Source organism: Moschus berezovskii, chromosome 12, assembly GCF_049115385.1.
Source record: "Moschus berezovskii isolate FMDL1 chromosome 12, NW_MosBer_1.0, whole genome shotgun sequence".
Taxonomy (NCBI): domain Eukaryota; kingdom Metazoa; phylum Chordata; class Mammalia; order Artiodactyla; family Moschidae; genus Moschus; species Moschus berezovskii.
In genome coordinates, this window is record NC_142471.1 from 3,009,587 (window position 1) to 3,033,255 (window position 23,669).

Here is a 23,669-nt window from a genome sequence, read left to right on the forward strand (position 1 = left end):
ATCACAGTAAGATATTTTTTGATCCACCTCCTAGAGAAATGAAAATGAAAACAAAAATAAACAAATGGAAGCTAATTAAACTTCAGAGCTTTTGCACAGCAAAGGAAACCATAAACAAAACAAAAAGACAATTCACAGAATGGGAGAAGATATTGCAAATGAAGTGACTGATAAGGGATTAATCTCCAAAATATACAAGTAGCTCACACAGCTCAATGTAAAAGAAAACAAACAACCCAACTCCAAAATGGCAAAAGATCTAAATAGATATTTCTTAAAGAAAGACACACAGATGGTCAAGAGGCACATGAAAAGATGCTCAACAGTGCTCATTATTAAAAAAAAATGCAAATCTAAACTACAATAAGCTACCATCTCACACCAGTTGGAACAGCCATCATCTAAAAGTCTACAAACAATAAATGCTAGCAAAGGTGTGGAGAAAAGGAAACCTTCCCACACTGTTAATGGGAATGTAAAATTGGTACAGCCACTTGGAGAACAGTGTGGAGGTTCCTTTAAAAACTAAAACTAGGGCTACCATATGATTGCAAATATATCTGAAAAAAACCATATATTCAAAAAGATGCATGCACCCCAATGTTCATTGCAACATTATTTACAAAAGCCAGGACATGAAAGCAACCTAAATGTCCATCAATAGACGAATGGATTAAGGAGGTGTGGTACGTGTATGTATATACAATGGAATACTACTCAGCCATAAAAAGAATGAAATAATGCCATTGCGGTGAAGCAAATCTGACAAACACAAATATCATATATTACCACTTATGCGTGGACTGTAAAATAAATGGTACAAATGAACCTAGTTACAAAACAGAAACAGAGTCACAGACATAGAAAACAAAACACACAAAAAAAATTTCATGGTTACCAAGAGGAATGGGAAGTGTTAGCTGCTCAGTCAGATCTGATTCTTTGTGACCCCCATGGACTGTAGCCCGCTGTGCTCCTCTGTCCATGGAATTCTCCAGGCAAGAATATCGGAATGGGTTGACATTCCCTTCTCCAGGGTATCTTCCTGACCCAGGCATCGAACCCTGGATCAAAAAATCTGCAGGCATATTTTTTACCATCTGAGCCACCAGGGAAGTCCATAAGAATGGGGAGGAGGGATAAACTGGAAGATTGGGGTTGACATATGCATGCTACGATAGACAGCCAACAAATACGTAACCAACAAACAGAAACCAACAAACAGATAACCAAAAAGACATTCTGTACTGCACAGAGAACTCAACTCGATACTCTGTAATGACCTATCGGGAAAGGAATCTGAAAAAGAGTAGATATATGTATAACTGATTCACTTAACTGTATAGCAGAAACTAACATAACATGAGAAATCAACTGCACTTAAAGCTGCATAAATAAAGTTAAAATAAATAAATGATGCATAAGCATCTCGAGATTACCAATTAGTTTTCTAACAATGCACAAAAATAAAATTATCACATATGTTGGTATGAATCAGAGAAAGCTAACTGCAGTGATTTCAATTAAACAGTAAGTCAAATGCTCACGTATCACTTATACTTGTCCAACAATAACTTTTTTTTTATTTTTATTTTTTTTTAATTTTTTTAAGCATAAATAATTATTTTTTATTGGAGGCAAATTATTTTACAATATTATATTGGTTGGTTTTGCCATACATTGACATGAATTCGCCCCGGGTTTATATAAGTTCCCCCTCCTGAACCCCCCTCCCACCTCCCTCCTCCCTTTATCCTCCCTCTGGGTCATCCCCGCATGCCAGCCCCGAGATCCTATAACATGCATCGACCCTGAACTAGTGATTCGTTTCACATATGACAACATACGTGTTGCAATGCCATTCTCCCAAATCATCCCACCCTCACCCTCTCCCACAGAGTCCCAAAGACTGTTCTATACATCTGTGTCTCTTTTGCTGTCTCGTATACAGGGTTATCATTTGCATCTTTCTAAATTCCATATATATGCGTTAGTATACTATATTGGTGTTTTTCTTTCTGGCTTACATCACTCTGTATAATAGGCTCCAGTTTCATCCACCTCATTAGAACTGATTCAAATGTATTCTTTTTAATGGCTGAATAATACTCCATTGTGTATATGTACCAAAGCTTTCTTATCCATTCGTCTGCAGATGGACATCTAGGTTGCTTCCATGTCCTGGCTATTATAAACAGTGCTGCGATGAACATTGGAGTACATGTGTCTCTATCAATTCTGGTTTCCTCAGTGTGTATGCCCAGGAGTGCGATTGCTGGATCATATGGCAGTTCTATTTCCAGTTTTTTGAGGAATCTCCACACTGGTCTCCATAGTGGCTGTACTAGTTTGCATTCCCACCAACAGTGTAAGAGGGTTCCTTTCTCTCCACATCCTCTCCAGCATTTATTGCATGTAGACTTTTGGAAAGCAGCCATTCTGACTGGTGTGAAATGGTATCTCATTGTGGTTTTGATTTGCATCTCTCTGATTATGAGGGATGTTGAGCATTTTTTCATGGGTTTGTTAGCCATCTGTATGTCTTCTTTGGAGAAATGTCTGTTTAGTTCTTTGGCCCATTTTTTGATTGGGTCATTTATTTTTCTGGTATTGAGCTGCAGGAGCTGCTTGTATATTTTGGAGATTAATCCTTTATCAGTTGCTTCATTTGCTATTATTTTCTCCCATTCTGAAGGCTGTCTTTTCACCTTACTTATAGTTTCCTTTGCTGTGCAGAAGCTTTTGATTTTAATTAGGTCCCATTTGTTTATTTTTGCTTTTATTTCCAATATTCTGGGAGGTGGGTCATGGAGGATCCTGCTGTGATTTATGTCAGAGAGTGTTTTGCCTACGTTCTCCTCTAGGAGTTTTATAGCTTCTGGTCTTACATTTAGCTGTCTAATCCATTTTGAGTTTATTTTGGTGTATGGTGTTAGGAAGTGTTCTAGTTTCATTCTTTTACAAGTGGCTGACCAGTTTTCCCAGCACCACTTGTTAAAGAGACTGTCTTTTCTCCATTTTATATTCTTGCCTCCTTTGTCAAAGATGAGGTGTCCATAGGTGCGTGGATTTATCTCTGGGCTTTCTATTTTGTTCCATTGATCTATATTTCTGTCTTTATGCCAGTACCATACTGTCTTGATGACTGTGGCTTTGTAGTAGAGCCTGAAGTCCGGCAGGTTAATTCCCCCAGTTCCATTTTTCTTCCTCAAGATTCCTTTGGCTATTCGAGGTTTTTTGTATTTCCATACAAATTGTGAGATTATTTGTTCTAGTTCTGTGAAAAATATCGTTGGTAGCTTGATAGGGATTGCATTGAATGTATAAATTACTTTGGGTAGTATACTCATTTTTACAATATTTATTTTTCCAATCCATGAACATGGTATATTTCTCCATCTGTTAGTGTCCTCTTTGATTGCTTTCAGTAGTGTTTTATAGTTTTCTATGTACAAGTCTTTTGTTTCCTTAGGTAGATATATTCCTAAGTATTTAATTCTTTTCGTTGCAACAGTGAATGGAATAGTTTCCTTAATTTCTCTTTCTATTTTCTCATTATTAGTGTATAGGAATGCAAGGGATTTCGGTGTGTTGATTTTATATCCTACAACGTTACTGTAATCATTGATTAGCTCTAGTAGTTTTCTGGTAGAGTCTCTAGGGTTTTCTGTGTAGAGGATCATGTCATCAGCGAACAGTGAAAGTTTTACTTCTTCTTTTCCAAATTGTATTCCTTTTATGTCTTTTTCTGCTCTGATTGCTGTGGCCAAAACTTCCAGAACTATGTTGAAGAGTAGTGGTGAGAGTGGGCACCCTTGTCTTGTTCCTGACTTTAGGGGAAATGCTTTCAGTTTTTCACTGTTGAGGATAATGTTTGGTGTGCGTTTGTCATATATAGCTTTTATTATGTTGAGGTATGTCCCTTCTATTCCCACTTTCTGGAGGGTTTTTATCATAAATGGATGTTGAATTCTGTCGAAGGCTTTCTCTGCATCTATTGAGATAATCATATGATTTTTATTTTTCAGTTTGTTAATGTGGTGTATTACGTTGATTGATTTGCGGATATTGAAGAATCCTTGCATTCCTGGGATAAAGCCCACTTGGTCATGATGTATGATCTTCTTGATGTGTTGTTGGATTCTGACTGATAGAATTTTGTTAAGGATTTTTGCATCTATGTTCATCAGTGATATTGGCCTGTAGTTTTCTTTTTTTGTGGGATCTTTACCAGGTTTTGGGATTAGGGTGATGGTGGCCTCATAGAATGAGTTTGGAAGTTTCCCTTCCTCAGCAATTTTCTGGAAGAGTTTGAGTAGAATAGGTGTTAGCTCTTCTCTAAATTTTTGGTAGAATTCGGCTGTGAAGCCGCCTGGACCTGGGCTTTTGTTTGCTGGAAGATTCCTGATTTCAGTCTCTAGTTCCGTGCTTGTGATGGGTCTGTTCAGATTTTCTATTTCTTCCTGGTTCAGTTTTGGAAAGTTGTACTTTTCTAGGAATTTGCCCATTTCTTCCAGGTTATTCATTTTATTGCCATATAATTGCTGATAGTATTCTCTAATAATCCTTTGTATTTCTGTGTTGTCAGTTGTGATCTCTCCATTTTCATTTCTAATTTTATAGATTTGGTTCTTCTCCCTTTGTTTCTTGATAAGTCTGGCTAGTGGTTTGTCAATTTTATTTACCTTCTCAAAGAACCAGCTTTTGGTTTTGTTGATTTTTGCTATGGTCTCTTTTGTTTCTTTTGCATTTATCTCTGCCCTAATTTTTACAATTTCTTTCCTTCTACTGACCCTAGGGTTCTTCATTTCTTCCTTTTCTAGTTGCTTTAGATATAGAGTTAGGTTATTTAGTTGACTTTTTTATTGTTTCTTGAGGAGTGCGCGTATTGCTATGAACTTCCCCCTTAGCACTGCCTTTACAGTGTCCCAGAGGTTTTGGGTTTTGTGTTTTCATTTTCATTCATTTCTATGCATATTTTGATTTCTCTTTTGATTTCTTCTATGATTTGTTCATTATTCAGCAGCGTGTTGTTCAGCCTCCATATGTTGGCATTTTTAATAGTTTTTCTCCTGTAATTGAGATCTAATCTTACTGCATTGTGGTCAGAAAAGATGCATGGAATGATTTCAACTTTTTTGAATTTACCAAGGCTAGATTTATGGCCCAAAATGTGATCTATCCTGGAAAAGGTTCCGTGTGGGCATGAGAAAAAGGTGAAATTCATTGTTTTGGGGTGAAATGTCCTATAGATATCTATTAGGTCTAACTGGTCTATTGTATCATTTAAAGTTTGTGTTTCCTTGTTAATTTTCTGTTTAGTTGATCTATCCATAGATGTAAGTGGGGTATTAAAATCTCCCACTATTATTGCATTATTGTTAGGTGTGAGTGGGGTATTAAAGTCTCCCACTATTATCATGTTATTGCTAATTTCCCCTTTCATACTTGTTAGTAATTGTCTTACATATTGCAGAGCTCCTATGTTGGGTGCATAAATATTTATAATTATTATATCTTCATCTTGGATTGATCCTTTGATCATTATGTAGTTTCCTTCTTTGTCTCTTTTCACAGCCTTTGTTTTAAAGTCTATTTTATCTGATATGAGTATTGCTACTCCTGCTTTCTTTTGGTCTCTATTTGCACGGAATATCTTTTTCCAGCCCTTCACTTTCAGTCTGTATGTGTCCCTCTTTTTGAGGTGGGTCTCTTGCAGACAACATATATGGGGGTCTTGTTTTTGTATCCATTCAGCCAGCCTTTGTTTTTTGGTTGGGGCATTCAACCCATTTACGTTTAAGGTAATTATTGATAAGTACGATCCCGTAGCCATTTTCTTTATTGCTTTGGGTTCAAGTTTATACACCCTTTCTGTGTTTCCTGTCTAGAAAAGATCCTTTAGCATTTGTGGGAGAGCTGGTTTGGTAATGCTGAATTCTCTCAGCTTTTGCTTGTCTGTAAAGCTTTTGATTTCTCCTTCATACTTGAATGAGATCCTTGCTGGGTACAGTAGTCTGGGCTGTAGGTTATTTTCTTTCATCACTTTAACTATGTCTTGCCATTCCCTCCTGGACTGAAGAGTTTCTGTTGAAAGATCGGCTGTTATCCTTATGGGAATCCCCTTGTGTGTTATTTGCTGTTTTTCCCTTGCTGCTTTTAATATTTGTTCTTTGTGTTTGATCTTTGTTAATTTGATTAATATGTGTCTTGGAGTATTTCGCCTTGGGTTTATCCTTTTGGGGACTTTCTGGGTTTCTTGGACTTGGGTGATTATTTCTTTCCCTATTTTAGGGAAGTTTTCAACTATTATCTCCTCAAGTATTCTTTCATGGTCTTTCTTTTTGTCTTCTTCGTCTGGGATTCCTATGATTCGAATGTTGGAGCGTTTAACATTGTCCCAGAGGTCTCTAATATTGTTCTCATTTCTTTTGTTTTTCTTTTTTCCTCTCTGTTTCATTTATTTCTACCATTCTATCTTCTAGCTCGCTTATCCTGTCTTCTGCCTCTGTTATTCTACTATTTGTTCCCTCCAGAGTGTTTCTGATCTCATCTATTGCATTATTCATTGTATATTGACTCTTTTTTATTTCCTCTAAGTCCTTATTAAACCTTTCTTCCATCTTCTCAATCCTTTTCTCCAGGTTATTTATCCATAACTCCATTTTCCTTTCAAGATTTTGAATCATTTTCACCACCAAAATTCGAAATTCTTTATCAGGTAGATTCCCTATATCTTCCTGTTTTGTTTGTGTTGGTGGGCATTTATCTTGTTCCTTTACTTGCTGGGTATTTCTCTGCCTCTTCATCTTGCTTATATTGCTTTGCTTGGGGTGGCCTTTCCCTCTTCTGGCCGTTTGTGGAGTTCTCTTTATTATGTAGTTTCCTCGCTGTGTGTGGGGTTGGACAGGTGACTTGTCAAGGTTCCCTGGTTATGGAAGCTTGTGTCGGTGTTCTGGTGGGTGGAGCTGGATTTGTTCTCTCTGGAGTACAATGAAGTGTCCAGTAATGAGTTATGAGATGTCAGTGTGTTTGGAGTGACTTTGGGCAGCCTGTGTATTGAAGCTCAGGGCTAGTTTCCTGTGTTACTGGAGAATTTGCGTGGTATGTCTTGCTCTGGAACTTGTTGACCCTTGGGTGGTGCTTGGTTTTAGTGTAGGTATGGAGACGTTTGATGAGCTCCTATCGATTAATGTTCCCTGGAGTCAGGAGTTCTCTGGTGTTCTCAGGATTCGGGCTTAAGCCTCTTGCCTCTGGTTTTTGGTCTTATTCTTGGAGTAGCCTCTAGATGTCTCTATCTGTCATTTCCAAGGTGGTTCCCTCTATTTTACCTTCTGTTTGCTGGTCTCTTCAGTGTCTAATTTCCGCCCTGATGCTAGGGGGTGGTTGGACACTTTTTAAGGCTCAGTTGTTCAGTCCTGTTCTGGGAAGGGAGGAACGCTGCAGACATTATCTCTGGCATCTGTGGGAGTGCTCGCAGCGTCTCAGCCACACTGGGTTTGTCCCCGCTCACAGCACGTATGCTGTCCCAGTCTACACTGCACAGGCTCTAGGTTGTTCTGCCGGGAACTGTCCGAGGCCGGCGCCGGGTTGTATGCACTTCCCAGGTCTGAGCGGCTCAAGTTCAGGTTCTCAGGTACTCCACAAAGGCGCAGACTTGGTTGGGCCTGCGTTTTGTGCCTTCCCTGGTCCAAGCAGCTCAGGGGACCAAGTGTTTGGTGAGCGCGGTCTCTGCGACTTATCACCTCCCCAGTCCCCACCACTCAGTTTTCTGGGTGTACAACCGGTGCACCTTCTCAGGGGGATATCGACCGGCCCGAGCCCAAGAAGTCCTGATTAGCAACAAGCCTGTCTGCAGTTTGTATCAGATGCCTTTCTGGGGCCGCGGTTGCCCCCTCTGGCTCTGGCTGACCTCCCTGCCTGTCTCGGCGGGGGATGGGGGATGGGCCAACCGCAGCCCACTCACTCTGCTCAGTCCTTTATTCTGTGAGCAGGGCTGGCCGAGCCTTAGGTTAGAGCTTTCCGCCTTTTCATGGGGAAGCTATCCCACAGTCTGCTTTGCTCTCCCCAGTTCTCTCAAATTGTTCTCGCGGCATTCAAGCCCAGTCGGCCGGCTCCTCCCTGCCCAGCCCCCGCTTGCTAATGGCATACACAGGCGTCTGCGCTGCTTCTCTGCTGGGAGTTACCGTTTGGCGGGTAATCTGTGGGTTTTAAAAAAATCTCAAAAAAAAGAGAGGGTTATGTGGCCCTCTGAGCTTCCAAGGCTCGCCACAGATTCGCCAGTGAGAGTGTTTCCTGGTGTTTGGAAACTTCTCTCTTTTTAAAGCCTCCCTTCCCAGGACAGAGCTCCGTCCTTACTTCTTTTGTCTCTCTTTTTATCTTTTATGTTTTTTCCTACCTCCTTTCGAAGACAATGGGCTGCTTTTCTGGGTGCCTGACGTCCTCTGCCAGCATTCAGAAGTTGTTTTGTGGACTTTCCTCCACGTTCAAATGTTCTTTTGATGAATTTGTGGGGGAGAGAGTGGTCTCACTGTCCTATTCCTCCGCCATCTTGTTCCTTCCCCAACAATAACTTTTAAAGTCACTGCAGAGTTGCACTCTACTTTCTCACTTCCCTTCAATGTAAAAACCTCTGAGAACTGGTTTCTGCCTATACCAATCCAAGAGAAATGTTTCATTCAAGAGCATGTACCACTATTATCATTCCCCACTTCTGAAGTATCCCTCACTCTGGCTTCCCTTACAATAGCTTCTCTCATATTTTTTCCACCTGTCTGACTACTAACACCTGTTGGGGATTCTCCTGTTCATCCTGTAACTGTATTCTCCTCCAGAATTCTACCCTAGAATCTATTTTCCTATCTTCTTAGGTGATCACATGCACTAAATAATCACCTGGCCTGTGATGTGCAATCCTGCATCTTGGCTCCTCTCCCACATCCTCTGCATACAGACACCTGCTTAGTGGGAACATTCACCTATGCGTCCACCTAACGTGATTATCGGAGAAGGCAATGGCAAGCCACTCCAGTACTACTGCCTAGAGAATCCCATGGATGGAGGAGCCTGGTAGGCTGTAGTCCATGGGGTCGCTAAGGGTCGGACACGACTGAGCGACTTTCACTTTTTACTTTCACACATTGGAGAAGGAAATGGCAACCCACTCCAGTGTTCTTGCCTGGAGAATCCCAGGGACGGGGGAGCCTGGTGGGCTTCCATCTATGGGGTCACACAGAGTCGGACACGACTGAAGTGACTTAGCAGCAGCAGCAGCAGCAACGTGATTATACTACCCATTCAAAACTTTTCCAGGATTTCTTTTCTCTATTTTTGTGACTCAACAAGCCATTGAAACCTGAAATCTGGACACCATCTATCACCTTTATGTTCATTTGGTCAGCAAGTGATTTCTGTTCTATGTTGTTAATATCCCTCAAATATACCTTGTCTCCAGCACTGTGACTGTTCCCATACAAACTGTTACAGGTCCCCTTGCCTCTCTAACAGTATAACCAAACAATCTTCAAAGTGGCCTACTGCCTCCAAGTCTGGGCAGCCTCCCCTTAGATGGCCCCTAGGCTGTCAGTGTACCCTCTCTTATATCTTTAAGTCTCTGCTCTCCCAAATTCAAGGCAAAGCCTAAGGTCCTCAGCCAGGTTTGCAGATGCAATGATAGGTGGGCGTGGGAGAAGCTTTACAACAGAGTCTATTTTCTCACCAGAGTATGTTGTGGTTCAGTTGCTAAATCATGTCTGACTCATCGCAAACCCACGAACTGCTATCTCCTGGAGTTTGCTCAAATTCATGTCCATTGAGTGGGTGATGCCATCCATCTCATCCTCTGTTGCCTCCTTCTCCTCCTGCCCTCGATCTTTATGGTCCTTACTCTGCCTTCTTTATGGTCCAACTCTCACATCTGTACATGACTACTGGAAAAACCATAGCTTAGACTATAGGGACCTTTATTGGCAAAGTGATGACTCTGTTTTCTAATACGATGTCTCAGTTCAGATCAGCCAGTCATATCTGACTCTTTGCAACCCCATGGACTGCAGTATGCCAGGCCTCCCTGTCCATCACTAACTTCCGGAGCCCTCATGTCCATCAAGTCGGTGATGCCATCCAACCATCTCATCCTCTGCCCTCCCCTTCTCCTCCTGACTTCAATCTTTCCCAGCATCAGGATCTTTTCCAATGAGTCAGTTCTTCGCATCGTGTGGCTAAAGTATTGGAGCTTCAGCTTAAGCATCAGTCCTTCCAATGGATATTCAGGACTGATTTCCTTTAGGATGGACTGGTTGGATCTCCTTGCAGTCCAACGGACTCTCAAGAGTCTTCACCACCACCACAGTCCAAAAGCATCAATTCTTCAGTGCTCAAGTTTGTTGTTGTTGTTGTTTTTTTATGGTCCACTCTCCCATCCATACATGACTATTGCAAAAACTACAGCTCTGACTAGACAGACGTTTGTCAGCAAAGTAATGTCTCTGCTATTTAATATGCCGTCTTCGTTGGTCATAGTCAAGCGTCGTTTAATTTCATGGCTGCAGTCAAAATCGGCAGTGATTCTGAAGGCCAAGAAAATGAAGTCTATCACTGTTTCCATTGTTTCCCCATCCATTTGCCATGAAGTGATGGGATTGCATGCCATGATCTTCGTTTTTTGAATGCTGAGTTTTAAGCCAGATTTTTCACTCTCCTCTTTCACTTTCATCAATAGGCTCTTCAGTTCTTCTTCACTTTCTGCCATAAGGGTGGTGTCATCTGCATATCTGAGGTGATTGATATTTCTCCCAGCATTCTTGATTCCAGCTTCTGCTTCAGCCACCCCAGCATTTCACATGATGTATTCTGCATATAAGTTAAATAAGCAGGGTGACAACGTAACAGCCTTGATGCACTTCTTTCCCAATCTGGAACTAGTCCATTTTTGCATGTCTGGTGGATGTCTAGGTTTGTCATAAACTTTTTTTTCCCAAGGATCAAGTGTATTTAAAATTTGTGGCTGCAATCACCATCTGCAGTGATTTTGTATCCCAGGAAAATAAAAACTGTCACTCTTTCCATTTTTTTCCCCATCTATTTGCCATGAAGTGATGGAACTGAATGCCGTGATCTTATTCTTTTGACTGTTAATGAAGTGAGATTATCATTAGAGCAATAGGTAAGTGAACAGGAAGATTGTGGAGGTTCAAGAGGAGAAGACAGAAACAAATCTCAGAAACTGGGAAAACTCGCTTTGCAAGGGAAATATTACAGTACTGCTGAGAAGTGGATTCCAGCAGCAGGTCTCTGGGAAACTGGGAAACTGGGAAAACTAACCTTGCTAGGGAAACATTACAGTACTGCTGAGAAGTGAGTTCCAGCAGCAGGTCTCTGGGAAACTGGGAAAACTAACCTTGCAAGGGAAACATTACAGGACTGCTGAGAAGTGAATTCCAGCAGCAGGTCTCTGGCATGACTTAGGTGACAGCAGTCACTGTTGTATAACAACAGTCATCCTGTCAAGAAACAAACATTGAGCTACCCCGGTGTGAATATAGGCTGAATGAGGGTTGTTGGGCTTTTGTCTGGTGAGCAGCATGCTGTATACTATACTCCAGGCATTTTTCTAGGTGTAGGGACACAGCAAGAAGCAGAGCAAAGTGCTCTCTTAATGGACCTTACACTGTTTGGGGACAAATAAATGATACAATCTCAGAGAATGGTTAAATGTCACAAGAAATATAAAACTGGGGTGTGTGTGTGTGCTCAGAACAGTATTTGTATAATAAATAATTGAATATTATTTATTCATGCTACATTCTCAGTTCTCCAAGGGATGGCACTTAGCTGGCACCATTACAATCAATATCTGCCTTATGGCAGCAGGACTCAACTCCCTAAATCTGTCTATTTCAGAGCAGAGGTAAGGGACATTCCCAAAGAGGTGTTTAAGTAAAGGCCATGAAGTTTTGTCTTGAGTAGAACTGGAAAGATAGGGAGTGCAAATGGTGGTGGATCAATGGATAATTGGACCAGATGGACTCAGAGGCTCTTAGAGTATGGTTAAGAGAGGTCTCTATTATACTATGAGAGCTAATGCAATTTAAATGTTTGGTTAGCACTGGATATAGGCTCTTGGATTGTCTGAGAGAGACTTTAGCTTTAGGAAATGAAGCACATTGAAAAGTCTTTGATGGACTATTTAAAAAAAGAAAGAATATACCCATGTAAAGTAACCTGAGCACACAGGTTAATGTAAGAAAATGGTTTTATTACTGAAGAAGGCATAATTATAAACAAAGATTTGGCATATATAATGTAACACATTTTTAGTGTATAGATTTAATTTTAGAATTTTGTCCTGAAAACTAGAAAAAATATGGGATCCAAAATTGGCCGTATTCTTAGAGAAATGTATTTTGAAATTCATTTTTTCACTATATGTCATTGAACACAGGCTCATGAGCAATCGTGTTTAAAGCTAGACTTTTGCTTTCTTCTACATTTTAGACACATTTGATCTATATAAGTTTTTCCTAAGGATTTGCTGTTGTCATCATCTGTCTTCCAGATAGCATACAATGTAATGCCCACTAAGACACAAACATTTTCTTATTCACTGCTGTGACTCAGTACCCCAAAGAATGTCTGGGCAAATAGCTGTTCAAAAATTTTTTAAATCATAGGACACATGAAGAGAACCAGAGAAGAAATAAAAGGCTAATTGAAGGTGCTTGACGAAGAGATATGAAGAAAAGATTCACATAATAAGGACTGAAAGTGAAAGTCACTCAGTCATGTCTGACTCTGTGACCCCATGGGACTGTATAGTCCATGGAATTCTCCAGGCCAGAATACTGGAGTGGGCAGCCATTCTCTTCTCCAGAGGATCTTCCCAACCCAGGGATGGAACGTAGGTCTCCCACATTGCAGGTGGATTCTTTATTTTGAGCCACTAGGGAAGCTCAAAAGTGAAAGTGAAAGTCACTCACTCATGTCCGATTCAATGAGGATTAACCTAACGGTAATAAGGTGAAGCATTTCATATCTATAAGGATAAAAAGGTATTATTTTTACAAGAGTCATTGTTTCTTTGACCATGAAGCCATGGAGAAGCAGAAGAATTACTAACTCCTGAATTTCATAATAAAGGGGATACAATACAGAAGACCAGTAAAACATGAATAGATCCCTATCCATTTAGTCTGAAGGGATATGGTCTCCCACCCAAGTGAGCTACTGGGCAAATTCTGAGGGCCTCACACAACCTTGGAATCATCATAATGATTTTGAAAGATTAGATATGGCTGATCACGTATGATTTATAAGCACAATTTCTATATTCTACCTGGGTCGCAAAAACACAATTTTGCTCTTCATTCAAAAAGATGGAGTCAAAAGAAGAATTCAGCACTTGATCTACAAAATACAGATTCAGAATATTATACAATATAATCACATATAATGTGAACAACTATATGAATCACACACTCATTAATGTTTTAGATGTGAAATCTAGCAAATTGCTTGACTTCTTTTTTAATGAGTTATAGAGTTAAGGACTCCTTTTTACCCATAAGCAAAAAAGAATATTCCATAAAATTACAGGCTCTTGATCCTAAAGGCCCACTGGACGAAAAACCAAGATTCACTTTCCTTCACCATTAAGAGTGGAGTGAGCTGACAGGATCCTCTAACATGTGACTACAGAACATGGATTTCAGTCAAGGTCTATTTAGGAATCAGTGAGCAGACTTTCTGTTCTCAGCTATGAGGCCCTGAGGATATGAAAATGACAACCACTCTGGTATATGATGGACCAAACTTCTGTTTCTAAGATCACAATTAATTTAAATGATTAAATGGTATCGTCTTGTTTAAAAAAGAGCTGTGCTTAATGTTTAGTCAAATCCCAGTATAACTCATTCACTGGGTTATCATCATTACAGACACCTGAACAACCTGTGAAATGACAGAAGAGGAAGCCAGTCTTCAGAGCACTGCTTGACTTCAGTCTCAGGCCACATCAGTCTCTGGAGAGGTCCTAAACTAGGAGAGCCTCCCCAGAGCACAGCTCCACACAGATCTGATCTTCAGAAGATATGCAACACTCCAAAGCAGAAATGTGTGGAGTAGTGAGTCTTCTGATATAATCATGTTTCAAGGATTTCAAACAGCAATAGATTTCTCCTATTAAATTTTTTTTGTTCCTTTAATATTGCTTGAAATTTTCCACAGCTTATTTCATAGGAATATAGGAAGAATCAAGAATATAATATTTATAAAGCTTTTATGGTCCTTGGGGAAAACGTGTTAAATATCCAGTATTTACACATCCTATAAAAATAGAATATAATGTTTTAAAGATCAGAAAATCGTCAATGTACTTTGTTTTGTAGCACAATATTTCAATAAAGCAAATACCAAGTTGAACTGAAGTTGCATGTGTAGATAAAACTTTAAAAAGTATCTAACTTTCTATTACAAAAAGCATAAAAATTATAATGTCTTTATAAGTATATGCCATTTTGACTGATAACTACTGTATTTACTGTCATTAAAAAACAATAATAATATTATCCACAAAACAGCATATTTAGCTAATTGCTTGTCTGTCACAACTGTGTGATTCATGATACAACATCATTTATTTTTCTGTGATGTTAAAATAATCCCTTTTAAACCAATGTCTATTTTTCAAAATGCCTTCTACCTTTCTGCTGAGCAGGGAGGGAAGTGCAGCATCTTTTCAGAATTTACCTTGAATAATAAATTGTTCCATGTTTTCTTTGAAAGGCTGGATATGCTCTTTTGAGGACACTTGGTAAACTTTCCCCGCTTCAACTTCACAGGCTGAAATTAAAGAGAGACAGTGTTCAGAATGTCACACTGCTAACAGTGCATTAAAACAATTAAAAATTGTTTTAGGAAATCCTGTTAACCATGATAACTGACAAATGTCAGCATCCAATGATGTCGAAAGAAGCCTATTATAAAGGCTTCACTTAAGCGGATTATAAAAAGAAATTTAAAATATTATAGTTGATGTACAACATCATGTTAGTTTCAGGTATAAACAGTGATTCAACATTTAAATACATTATGGAATGAATACCATGGTGAGACTAGTAACTATCTGTGACCATACAAAGCTATTACAATATTACTGAGTATATTCCTCATGCTGTATATTAAACCCCATTCAGTTCAGTTCAGTCGCTCAATCATGTTCGACTCTTTGCGACCCCATGAATTGCAGCATGCCAGGCCTCCCTGTCCGTCACCAACTCCCGGAGTCTACTCAAACTCTTGTCCATCGAGTCGGTGATGCCATCCAGCCATCTCATCCTCTGTCGTCCTCTTCTCCTCCTGCACCCAATCCCTCCCAGCATCAGGGTCTTTTCCAATGAGTCAACTCTTCGCATGAGGTGGCCAAAGTATTGGAGTTTTAGCTTCAGCATCAGTCCTTCCAATGAATACCCAGGACTGATCTCCTTTAGAATGGACTGGTTGGATCTCCTTGCAGTCCAAGGGACTCTTAAAAGTCTTCTCCACCATTGTAATTTGAAAACATCAATTCTTCAGCGTTCAGCCTTCTTTATGGTCCAAGTCTCATGTCTGCACATGATCACTGGAAAGACCATAGCTTTGACTATACGGACCTTTGTCATTATTAAGTTGTACACCTGAAACTAATAATAACATTATAAGCCAACTGTACCTCATTCATAAAGGTAGGGCAGATGAAAGGATTTTTATTTACAGAAAATAAAAATATTGTAAACTATTTGATTTTGTGCATTACTTTAAATTTACCATTCTGAAGAATTTCAAAGTCTCTTCAAAACGATCTAAGGCTTCTCAAGTAACAATTGAGAAGACTCTTAAGAGTATGTTGGACACCAAGGAGATTAAACCAGTCAGTTTAAGGAAATCAATCCTGAATATTCACTGGAAGGACTGATGCAGAAGCTGAAGCTCCAATACTTTGGGCACCTGATGCAAAGAGCCGTCTCATTGGCAAAGACCCTGATGCTGGGAAAGACTGAGGGCAGTAAGAGAAGGGGTGATAGAGATGAGATGGTTGGATGGCATCACCAACTCCGTGGACATGCATGCCTGTGTGCTAAGTTGCTTCAGTGGTGTCTGACTCTTTGAGACCCTATGGACTGTATCCAGCCAGTCTCCTCTGTCCATGGAGGTTCTCCAGGCAAGAATACTGCAGTGGACTGCCATGCTCTTCTCCAGGGGATCTCCCCAACCCAGGGAGAGACCCTGCATCTCTTCTGTCTCCTGCATTGTCAGGTGGGTTCTTTACCACTAGTGCCCCTTGGGCAGCCCCAGTGGACATGAGTGTGGGCAAACTGGAGACAGTAAAGGACAGTAAGCCTGGTGTGCTGCAGCGCATGGAGTCACAGTCAGACATGACTTAGCACTGAACAATAACAGTAAAGCATTACACATGCCTTTTTTTTTAACCAAATACATGAAAAAAATGTTTTCTTCCCAGGAAAGTTCACACACCACAAAATCTCAGGTAAGTATACCAAGGGCAGGTGGGGAGGAAATATGTGCCTTTTAACAAGATATGATAAATGTACAAATATTCTTGAACATAAAGTGAAAGTAAGACAATAAAATGTGTCCCTGATGAAAGAGGCTGCTATTCAAATAACCAAGATGCGATTAAATAACTAGATTTCTAATACACATTACTATTTTAAACAACAAAAGAATAAGATTACTTGTAAAATTTTTCTTTTGCCACATATGAAAATGTTTATTTACTTTGATGTTTACTTTCTTTAGAAACACTGAAAAATCTGTTCTCTCATTAAAGAAGCATAAATAACAACTGAGTTTCCTTAATATTGTAAGTTACCTCTCAGGTCTTTCTTGAGTTTTCTGAGGTCTTTTTGAAAATCTTCAAACTTCATCTGCGAGGCCTGAAAGAGGTCCTGGGGTTCAGGCAGTGGAAACACACACTGTTCTTTCCCAGCATCCTGGTCAGCAGAAAAGACAGAACATTTAAATAAATGAGGACAGAATAGCAGCAGCAATGACAAACATCAAACACAACCACATCACTCAATGACAAGGAATAACAAAATGTGACTCTGTGAACATTATCTCACCTCATCAAAATTGCGAAGATAATATGACACGATATATGACAACAGGCTTCTGCTATTGTCCTAGGCGGAGAGACCAAAGTGAGTAGAAATACATTTTTTAACATGAGTAAATATACAGCGTTAAATAAAACTCATCCCAGTAAATCCACGCATGTACATGAGAACATTTAGGATGAGAGGAGAAGTTCTCTGTTTCATGTTACTATAGTTTAATGGCCCAGATGGTCTAGTCCTCCCCCACTCTGTTCCCACCTGAGCCCCAAGTGGAAGCACAACTGTTTTGAGGGTTGTCTCAATTGTACATGCCTTCCTGCTTTCACCTTCCTCAACTAGAAAATCAATTCATTAATTTTATTTCTTATTATTAACAGGTATAACTAGTATCAAAACAGAAATGACTAAATAACACCAGCATTTCTATACGGCTGAACCAACAGGGACCATTCCAACAGGATGCTTGACTGAGGTTTATTACTAAGTAGATTAAGAAAATTTTAAAGTTAAGTATTATCTCAAGCAAGCTGGAACTTTAAAAACACAAATTCATGTTATAAATTATGTCAGCAACTGAGATTCAAGAATTAGTAGCTATGCAGCTATAAAAATGCAATGTATGTAGTTCTAAAGAAGAAAAACTGCTTCATCTCTAACAATCTTCAAAGAAGAGGTTTCCACCTTCTTTTCTGGCACATTTAGAGGCATTAATACATGTTTTTTTAATTTTCAAAATAAATACTAGATAATTGGGATGTGTGAAACCAAATACATATTTTTTAAAACATACCCTATAATAAAAACTTGTTTTCTGGAATATTCAATCTAACCATGACTTTCCCCTCATTGACAAAAAGAGCAACATTCCTTTATAAACAAGTCTGACGGGATACAATAATATATCTATTAGACTCCCTGATGGGCTTCCCTGGTGGCTCAGATGGTAAAGAACCCGCCTGCCAATGCAGGAGACGCAGGTTCAATCCCTGGGTCGGGAAGATCCTCTGGAGAGGGGAATGGCAACCCAATCCAGTGTTCTTGCCTAGACAATCGCATGGATAGAGAAGCCTGGCAGGCAACAGTCCATGTGGTCACAAAGAGTTGGACACAACTGAGTGACTAACACAACACAGACTCCCTGAACATATTATGGGCTTCCCTGGTGGCTCAGCAATAGTTCTCTATTGCTACAGTCCATGGGGTTGCAAAGAGGTGGACATGACTTAATAACTAAGCAACAACAACAACATATTTTACTATATACATCAATTACATGGAAATACATAGCTATAATAACAAAAGTAGTACATTTATTAGAAGCAGGATTACTTATAAAATGATTTAAGCAACTAACTTCCTCTGTCCTTCCTAACTTGTAAACCAGTGACCTCAGTCAATTAACAAAACACTTACTAAGTGCCTAGGTAATTCTGAGTGATCCGAGTAACAGTTCCATGCATGCAAGTCTATGAAACTATACAGACATAGTTATCTTTATTTCACAAAGAACCAAATAGACTTTGCATAGCCCTTGTGAGAAGGCAAGTTAAATTATTAAAAAATATTACTTCTTGATTATTTTTATCCATATCATTCCTTAATTATTTAATTAATGAAATTTAACTTATAGGAGGATTGAATAAGATATATTAACCAATACAAAAACCAAATAATCCCTTATACATATATAATTAAGACCATAAGAATCTATTTAAGATTCATTTTTTATAAGTAACATTTTATTGATTATATTCTAATGTTGGAGAAGGAAATGGCAACCCACTCCAGTGTTCTTGCCTGGAGAATCCCAGGGAAGGGGGAGCCTGGTGGGCTTCCGTCTATGGGGTCACACAGAGTCGGACACGACTGAAGTGACTTAGCAGCATTCTAATGTTATTTGCAAAAATTACTTGCTTCAATCGAACAATCAGTTGTTAAGAACTATTCAGTATTTCCCTGGTGGTCCAGTGGTTAAGAATCCACCTGCCAACGCACGGGACACAAGTTGGATTCCTGATCCAGGAAGATTCCACATGCTGTGGGGCTAAGCCCTTGTGCCACAACTACAGAGCTCATGTTCCAGAGCCTGAGAGCTCCAACTACTGAAGCCTGCACACCTAGAGCCTGTGCTCCAGAACAAGAGAAACCACTGCAATGAGAAGCCCGTGCACTGCAACTGGAGAGTAGCCCCCTCTCACCGACATTAGAGAAAGACTGCATGTGCAGCAGCGAAGACCCAGCACAAACATTAATAAATAATAAATCTTTTTAAAAAATAATTATTCAAAACCTACCATGTGTTTAGAAGACTAAATAAATTTTGAATAAATGTGATTTATCAGGTTGACATATTGAAGGTTCCTGAGAAAATGTGTGTCATACAAATTAAAAGGCAAATAGAACCATAAAAACCACAAAGTTATATGTTGTTGGTGTTCCAAGAAAGGACTATGCTTTTCCCAATTTTGGAAAAGTACAGTGTCTGGCATTTCATAGAAGCTGGATAAAAGAATGTCAAATGAACATAGGAGTGTATGACTAAATAAACCAGTGAGTTGTTGACTGGCAGAAAAAAGCAAAATAAGTATCTCCTTTCTGTCAGGGAGATTATTTCCTTATTATTATTATTTCCTTATCTAGGAGGACAGTTCTCTATATTTTCATTTTTATAGGCCAATTGTTCACTTAAACTTGCGGGCGTGCATGCTAAGTCACTTCAGTCATGTCCGACTCTTTGCAACCCAGTGGACTGTAGCTGGTTTCTCTATCCATGGGATTCTTCAGCAAGAATATTGGAGTGGGTTGCCATGCCCTCCTCCAGGGAATCTTCACGACCTAGGAATTGAACCTGACCCAGGGTCTCTTATGTCTCCTTCACTGGCAGGCACATTCTTTATCACTGGTACCTCACTTGAACTTAATATTTTAAAAACATTTCCTTCATCATATATATCTTTGTGAAGCTTCTTTAATCTCTATCCTTTAGAAATAAATTCTATTATTTTCAAAGTTTACAATGTCAGACTTTAACCACTCTGGTGGTTTCCCTGATCTTATATTTCTACCAACACTCTTATCATCTCTTAGATGTTAATTTTATGAAAAATAATTATGCTTGCAAAAGGGCTTAGATTTTCCCACGCCTACCAATATCAGGAAGAAGACCACATGGAGAAAAAAACATTTAAAAGATGATTCTCTTTTTCTCCATATACTCCTCTCTGATATTGGTAGGCATGAGAACATCCTCTACAAAGTCTAATTTTTTTAAAAAAAGTCTACTTCTCTAATTGTGTTTGATTAAAATTAATGTCTAAGAGATTATGAGAGTGTTGGTAGAAATATAAGGTCAAGGAAACCACCAGAGTGGTTAAAGTCTGACATTGTAAACTTTGAAAATAATAGAATTTATTTCTAAAGGATAGAGATTAAAGAAGCTTCACAAAGAGGGCTTAGATGTTTCCATATATACCAATATCAAAGAGAGGATTATATGGAGAAAAAGAGAGTCATCTTTTAAATTTTGGGCTTTCCTGATAGCTCAGTTGGTACGTAATCCACCTACAATGCAGGAGCTGCTGCTGCTAAGTCACTTCAGTCGTGTCCGACTCTGTGTGACCCCATAGACGGAAGCCCACCAGGCTCCCCTGTCCCTGGGATTCTCCAGGCAAGAACACTGGAGTGGGTTGCCATTTCCTTCTCCAATGTGTGAAAGTGAAAAGTGAAAGTGAAGTCACTCAGTCGTGTCCGACCCTTAGCGACCCCATGGACTGCGCCTACCAGGCTCCTCCATCTATGGGATTTTCTAGGCAAGAGTACTGGAGTGGCTTGCCATTGCCTTCTCCCCCCCAGTTCAATTCCTAGGTTGAGAAGATCCACTGGAGAAGGGATAGGCTACCCACTCCAGTATTCTTGGGCTTCCCTTGTGGCTCAGCTGGTGAAGAATCGCCTGTAATGCTGGAGACCTGAGTTTGATCCCTGAGTTGGGAAGACCCCCTGGAGAAGGGAAAGGCTACCCACTCCAGTATTCTGGACTGGAGAATAGCATGGACTATACAGCCCATAGGGTCACAAAGAGTCAGACATGACTGAGTGACTTTCACTCATCTTTGTTTTGCTTTTAAAATCTGGGCCTGTTGGGGGTCACTTGCTTAACATGGAGAGAAGAAGAACGTAATGGGTACACTGTCTAATTCATAAAAATTAACTAGTCCTCAGATCCAAATAGATAAATATTAGCAGACATGGTAAAGAGAGTAAAAACTAGTTATTTTTATTTTAAAATACTGTCTATTCAGTTATTCATTAGATACAGGATTCAAAATTACTCACTTTAGGAAAATTATTCTTCTCTTGATCACATATATATGGTGGCCATTACCTTTATCTGGCTCAGAACATAATAGAACTTTTGACCTTGGAGCATAAGCATTTATCGCACTGGTTTACAGTTCAACTTATTACAAAACAGACATCCACTCCTCAGTCTGCTACGTTCACTCACTCAAAATACTTACACTGCTTTTAACATCTTTCAGCTTCGGGAGAATATCTAATCCAAAACCGTCTGCCTGTCCCCGAGTATTATTTCCACCATTCATGTAGTTGCCAAAGGCAAGAACCAAACCCAAAACCTGCATAACCCCTGAGCCATGTTTTAATGTCTGTAAAACAGGATAAAGAAGAATTTCTCACTTACTGTTTGAATTTTCTTAAGTCAGTGGCAGATATTCATATCATACTAATAATTACGGGTCATATCCAAACTTCATCAGTGCTCATTTTAGGTATATTTAAGAACAGCGTCTCCAAAGATAACTTTTAAAAAGCTGCACCACTAACAGCATGCAGGTTGTGCTTCTCCAGCTTAGAGGTACCAGCCTAGGGTGCCTCTGTGGTATAATTGCACGGAAACCAAACACACCCGTGACATGAGAACCACCACAGTATAATGTCACTGCCATCAGTCCAACTGCACCCGCCTCTGTGTAACATTTTTGCATAAGGTGTGGGAAACTGAAACACAGTTATAAAGTTTAATTTCCAAATTTAGATTTATCCCTGAAAGGTTCACACTCACTTCTTCCAAAACACACAATTTAACTTGAATTTGTGCATCACTTCCTCTGAAAATCTCTTTAATGACATAGTGCTACTTTTCAAAATAATTTACCACAACCAGAATGAATGGTACTATTAAATTTTGACAAACTGTTTTAGATGTTAATATTGGTCATTTCTGCCAAGCATTTGTTCTTTACTTTCAGAAGAATATTTCTCTTCTGTCAAGTCATATAGATATTCCTGAAGCATTTGGTTGGAATCACTGGCAATTTGTTGGGAAATAAAATGTATTCAAATGGTACTCAGTTGACAGTATTTACTGTAAATGAAAGACAACTTGCTTGAAATATGAACATGACTGAGCACAATTAAGTATCAGAACCCAAGCACCCACCTCACACAACTTCTGTAGCAGCTCCAGTTTGCGCCGAATTGAGCAAATGCTTTCTGAAAATGTAGACTGAAACAGGATGCAAAAGACTCGCTCTGAAAAGTTGGGGATTAATGACAGTTCATAAAGGAACCTAAGGAAATAAAGGCAAGTTAAGAGGAAAAAGACAATGCACATAAACATGTTCATCCTCACATCATTCATGACACTGATGCACAGAAGATACTTCATTTTCCCAATGGGAAGAGCCCCCCGTGGCCTGCATGCTGCCCATGGGGCCCATGGTGTGCTTACTGCTCAGGTTTGTCCAGAGACTTGGCGTTTTCCTTGTCTTTGGACGACCGACCATGCTTTTCAATTTTTTCCAGTTCATCTGACTGTGCTCTCTGGAAAAACAAAAACCAAGCAGTTTTTAAATAATGATCTTAAATACAGCAAAACTCTACATATTTTCATATTTCTTAGCATCTGTTTGAGGTAAAGCGTGACTTAATTCATGAGGTATTTTAAAGCGTATATGTGTAATGCAAACCAGATCATCTCCAAATCTTCCAAATATTACTGGCCACCAAAAGTGAAAGTGAAAGTCTCTCAGTCATGTCTGACTCTTTGTGACCCCATGGACTATATAGTCCGTAGAATTCTCCAGGCCAGAATACTGGAGTGGGTTGCCTTTCGCTTCTCCAGGGGATCTTCCCAAACCAGGAATCAAACCCAGGTCTCCTACATTGCAGGTGGATTCTTCACCAGCTGAGCCACAAGGGAAGCCCAAGAATACTGGAGTGGGTAGCCTATCCCTTGTCCAGGGGATCTTCCTGACCCAGGAATCTAACCGGGTTCTCCTGCATTGTAAGCAGATTCTTTACCAACTGAACTATCAGGAAAACCATTATTGGCTATTGGTGACGTGCAAAATATTTATTCCAGCATGGTTTAAATCAATATGATTTCCCTTTCTTGTTTTTTAGCTGTTTATAATACCCTCTGGAGGGACTTCTTTGGAAATCCAGTGGCTAGGATTCTGAGCTTCCACTTTAGCCAGGCACAGGTTCAATTCCTGCTCAGGGAACTCAGATCCCACATGCCAAATAAACTATAAT

General features: G+C 39.6%; 1 protein-coding gene across 1 annotated transcript in view; it reads right to left on the reverse strand.

Annotated features, from left to right (window-relative positions):
* FMN2 (formin 2) overlaps positions 1 to 23,669 on the reverse strand; it is a 363,411-nt gene that overhangs the window by 72,353 nt on the left and 267,389 nt on the right. Inside the window, exons 14-19 of the mRNA XM_088842479.1 lie at positions 22,864 to 22,955; positions 22,573 to 22,702; positions 21,632 to 21,778; positions 17,121 to 17,180; positions 16,868 to 16,988; positions 14,746 to 14,838 (exon numbers count right to left, since the gene is read on the reverse strand). Coding sequence (XP_088698605.1) covers positions 14,746 to 14,838; positions 16,868 to 16,988; positions 17,121 to 17,180; positions 21,632 to 21,778; positions 22,573 to 22,702; positions 22,864 to 22,955 — 643 coding nt within the window. The remainder of the gene's footprint in view (positions 1 to 14,745; positions 14,839 to 16,867; positions 16,989 to 17,120; positions 17,181 to 21,631; positions 21,779 to 22,572; positions 22,703 to 22,863; positions 22,956 to 23,669) is intronic.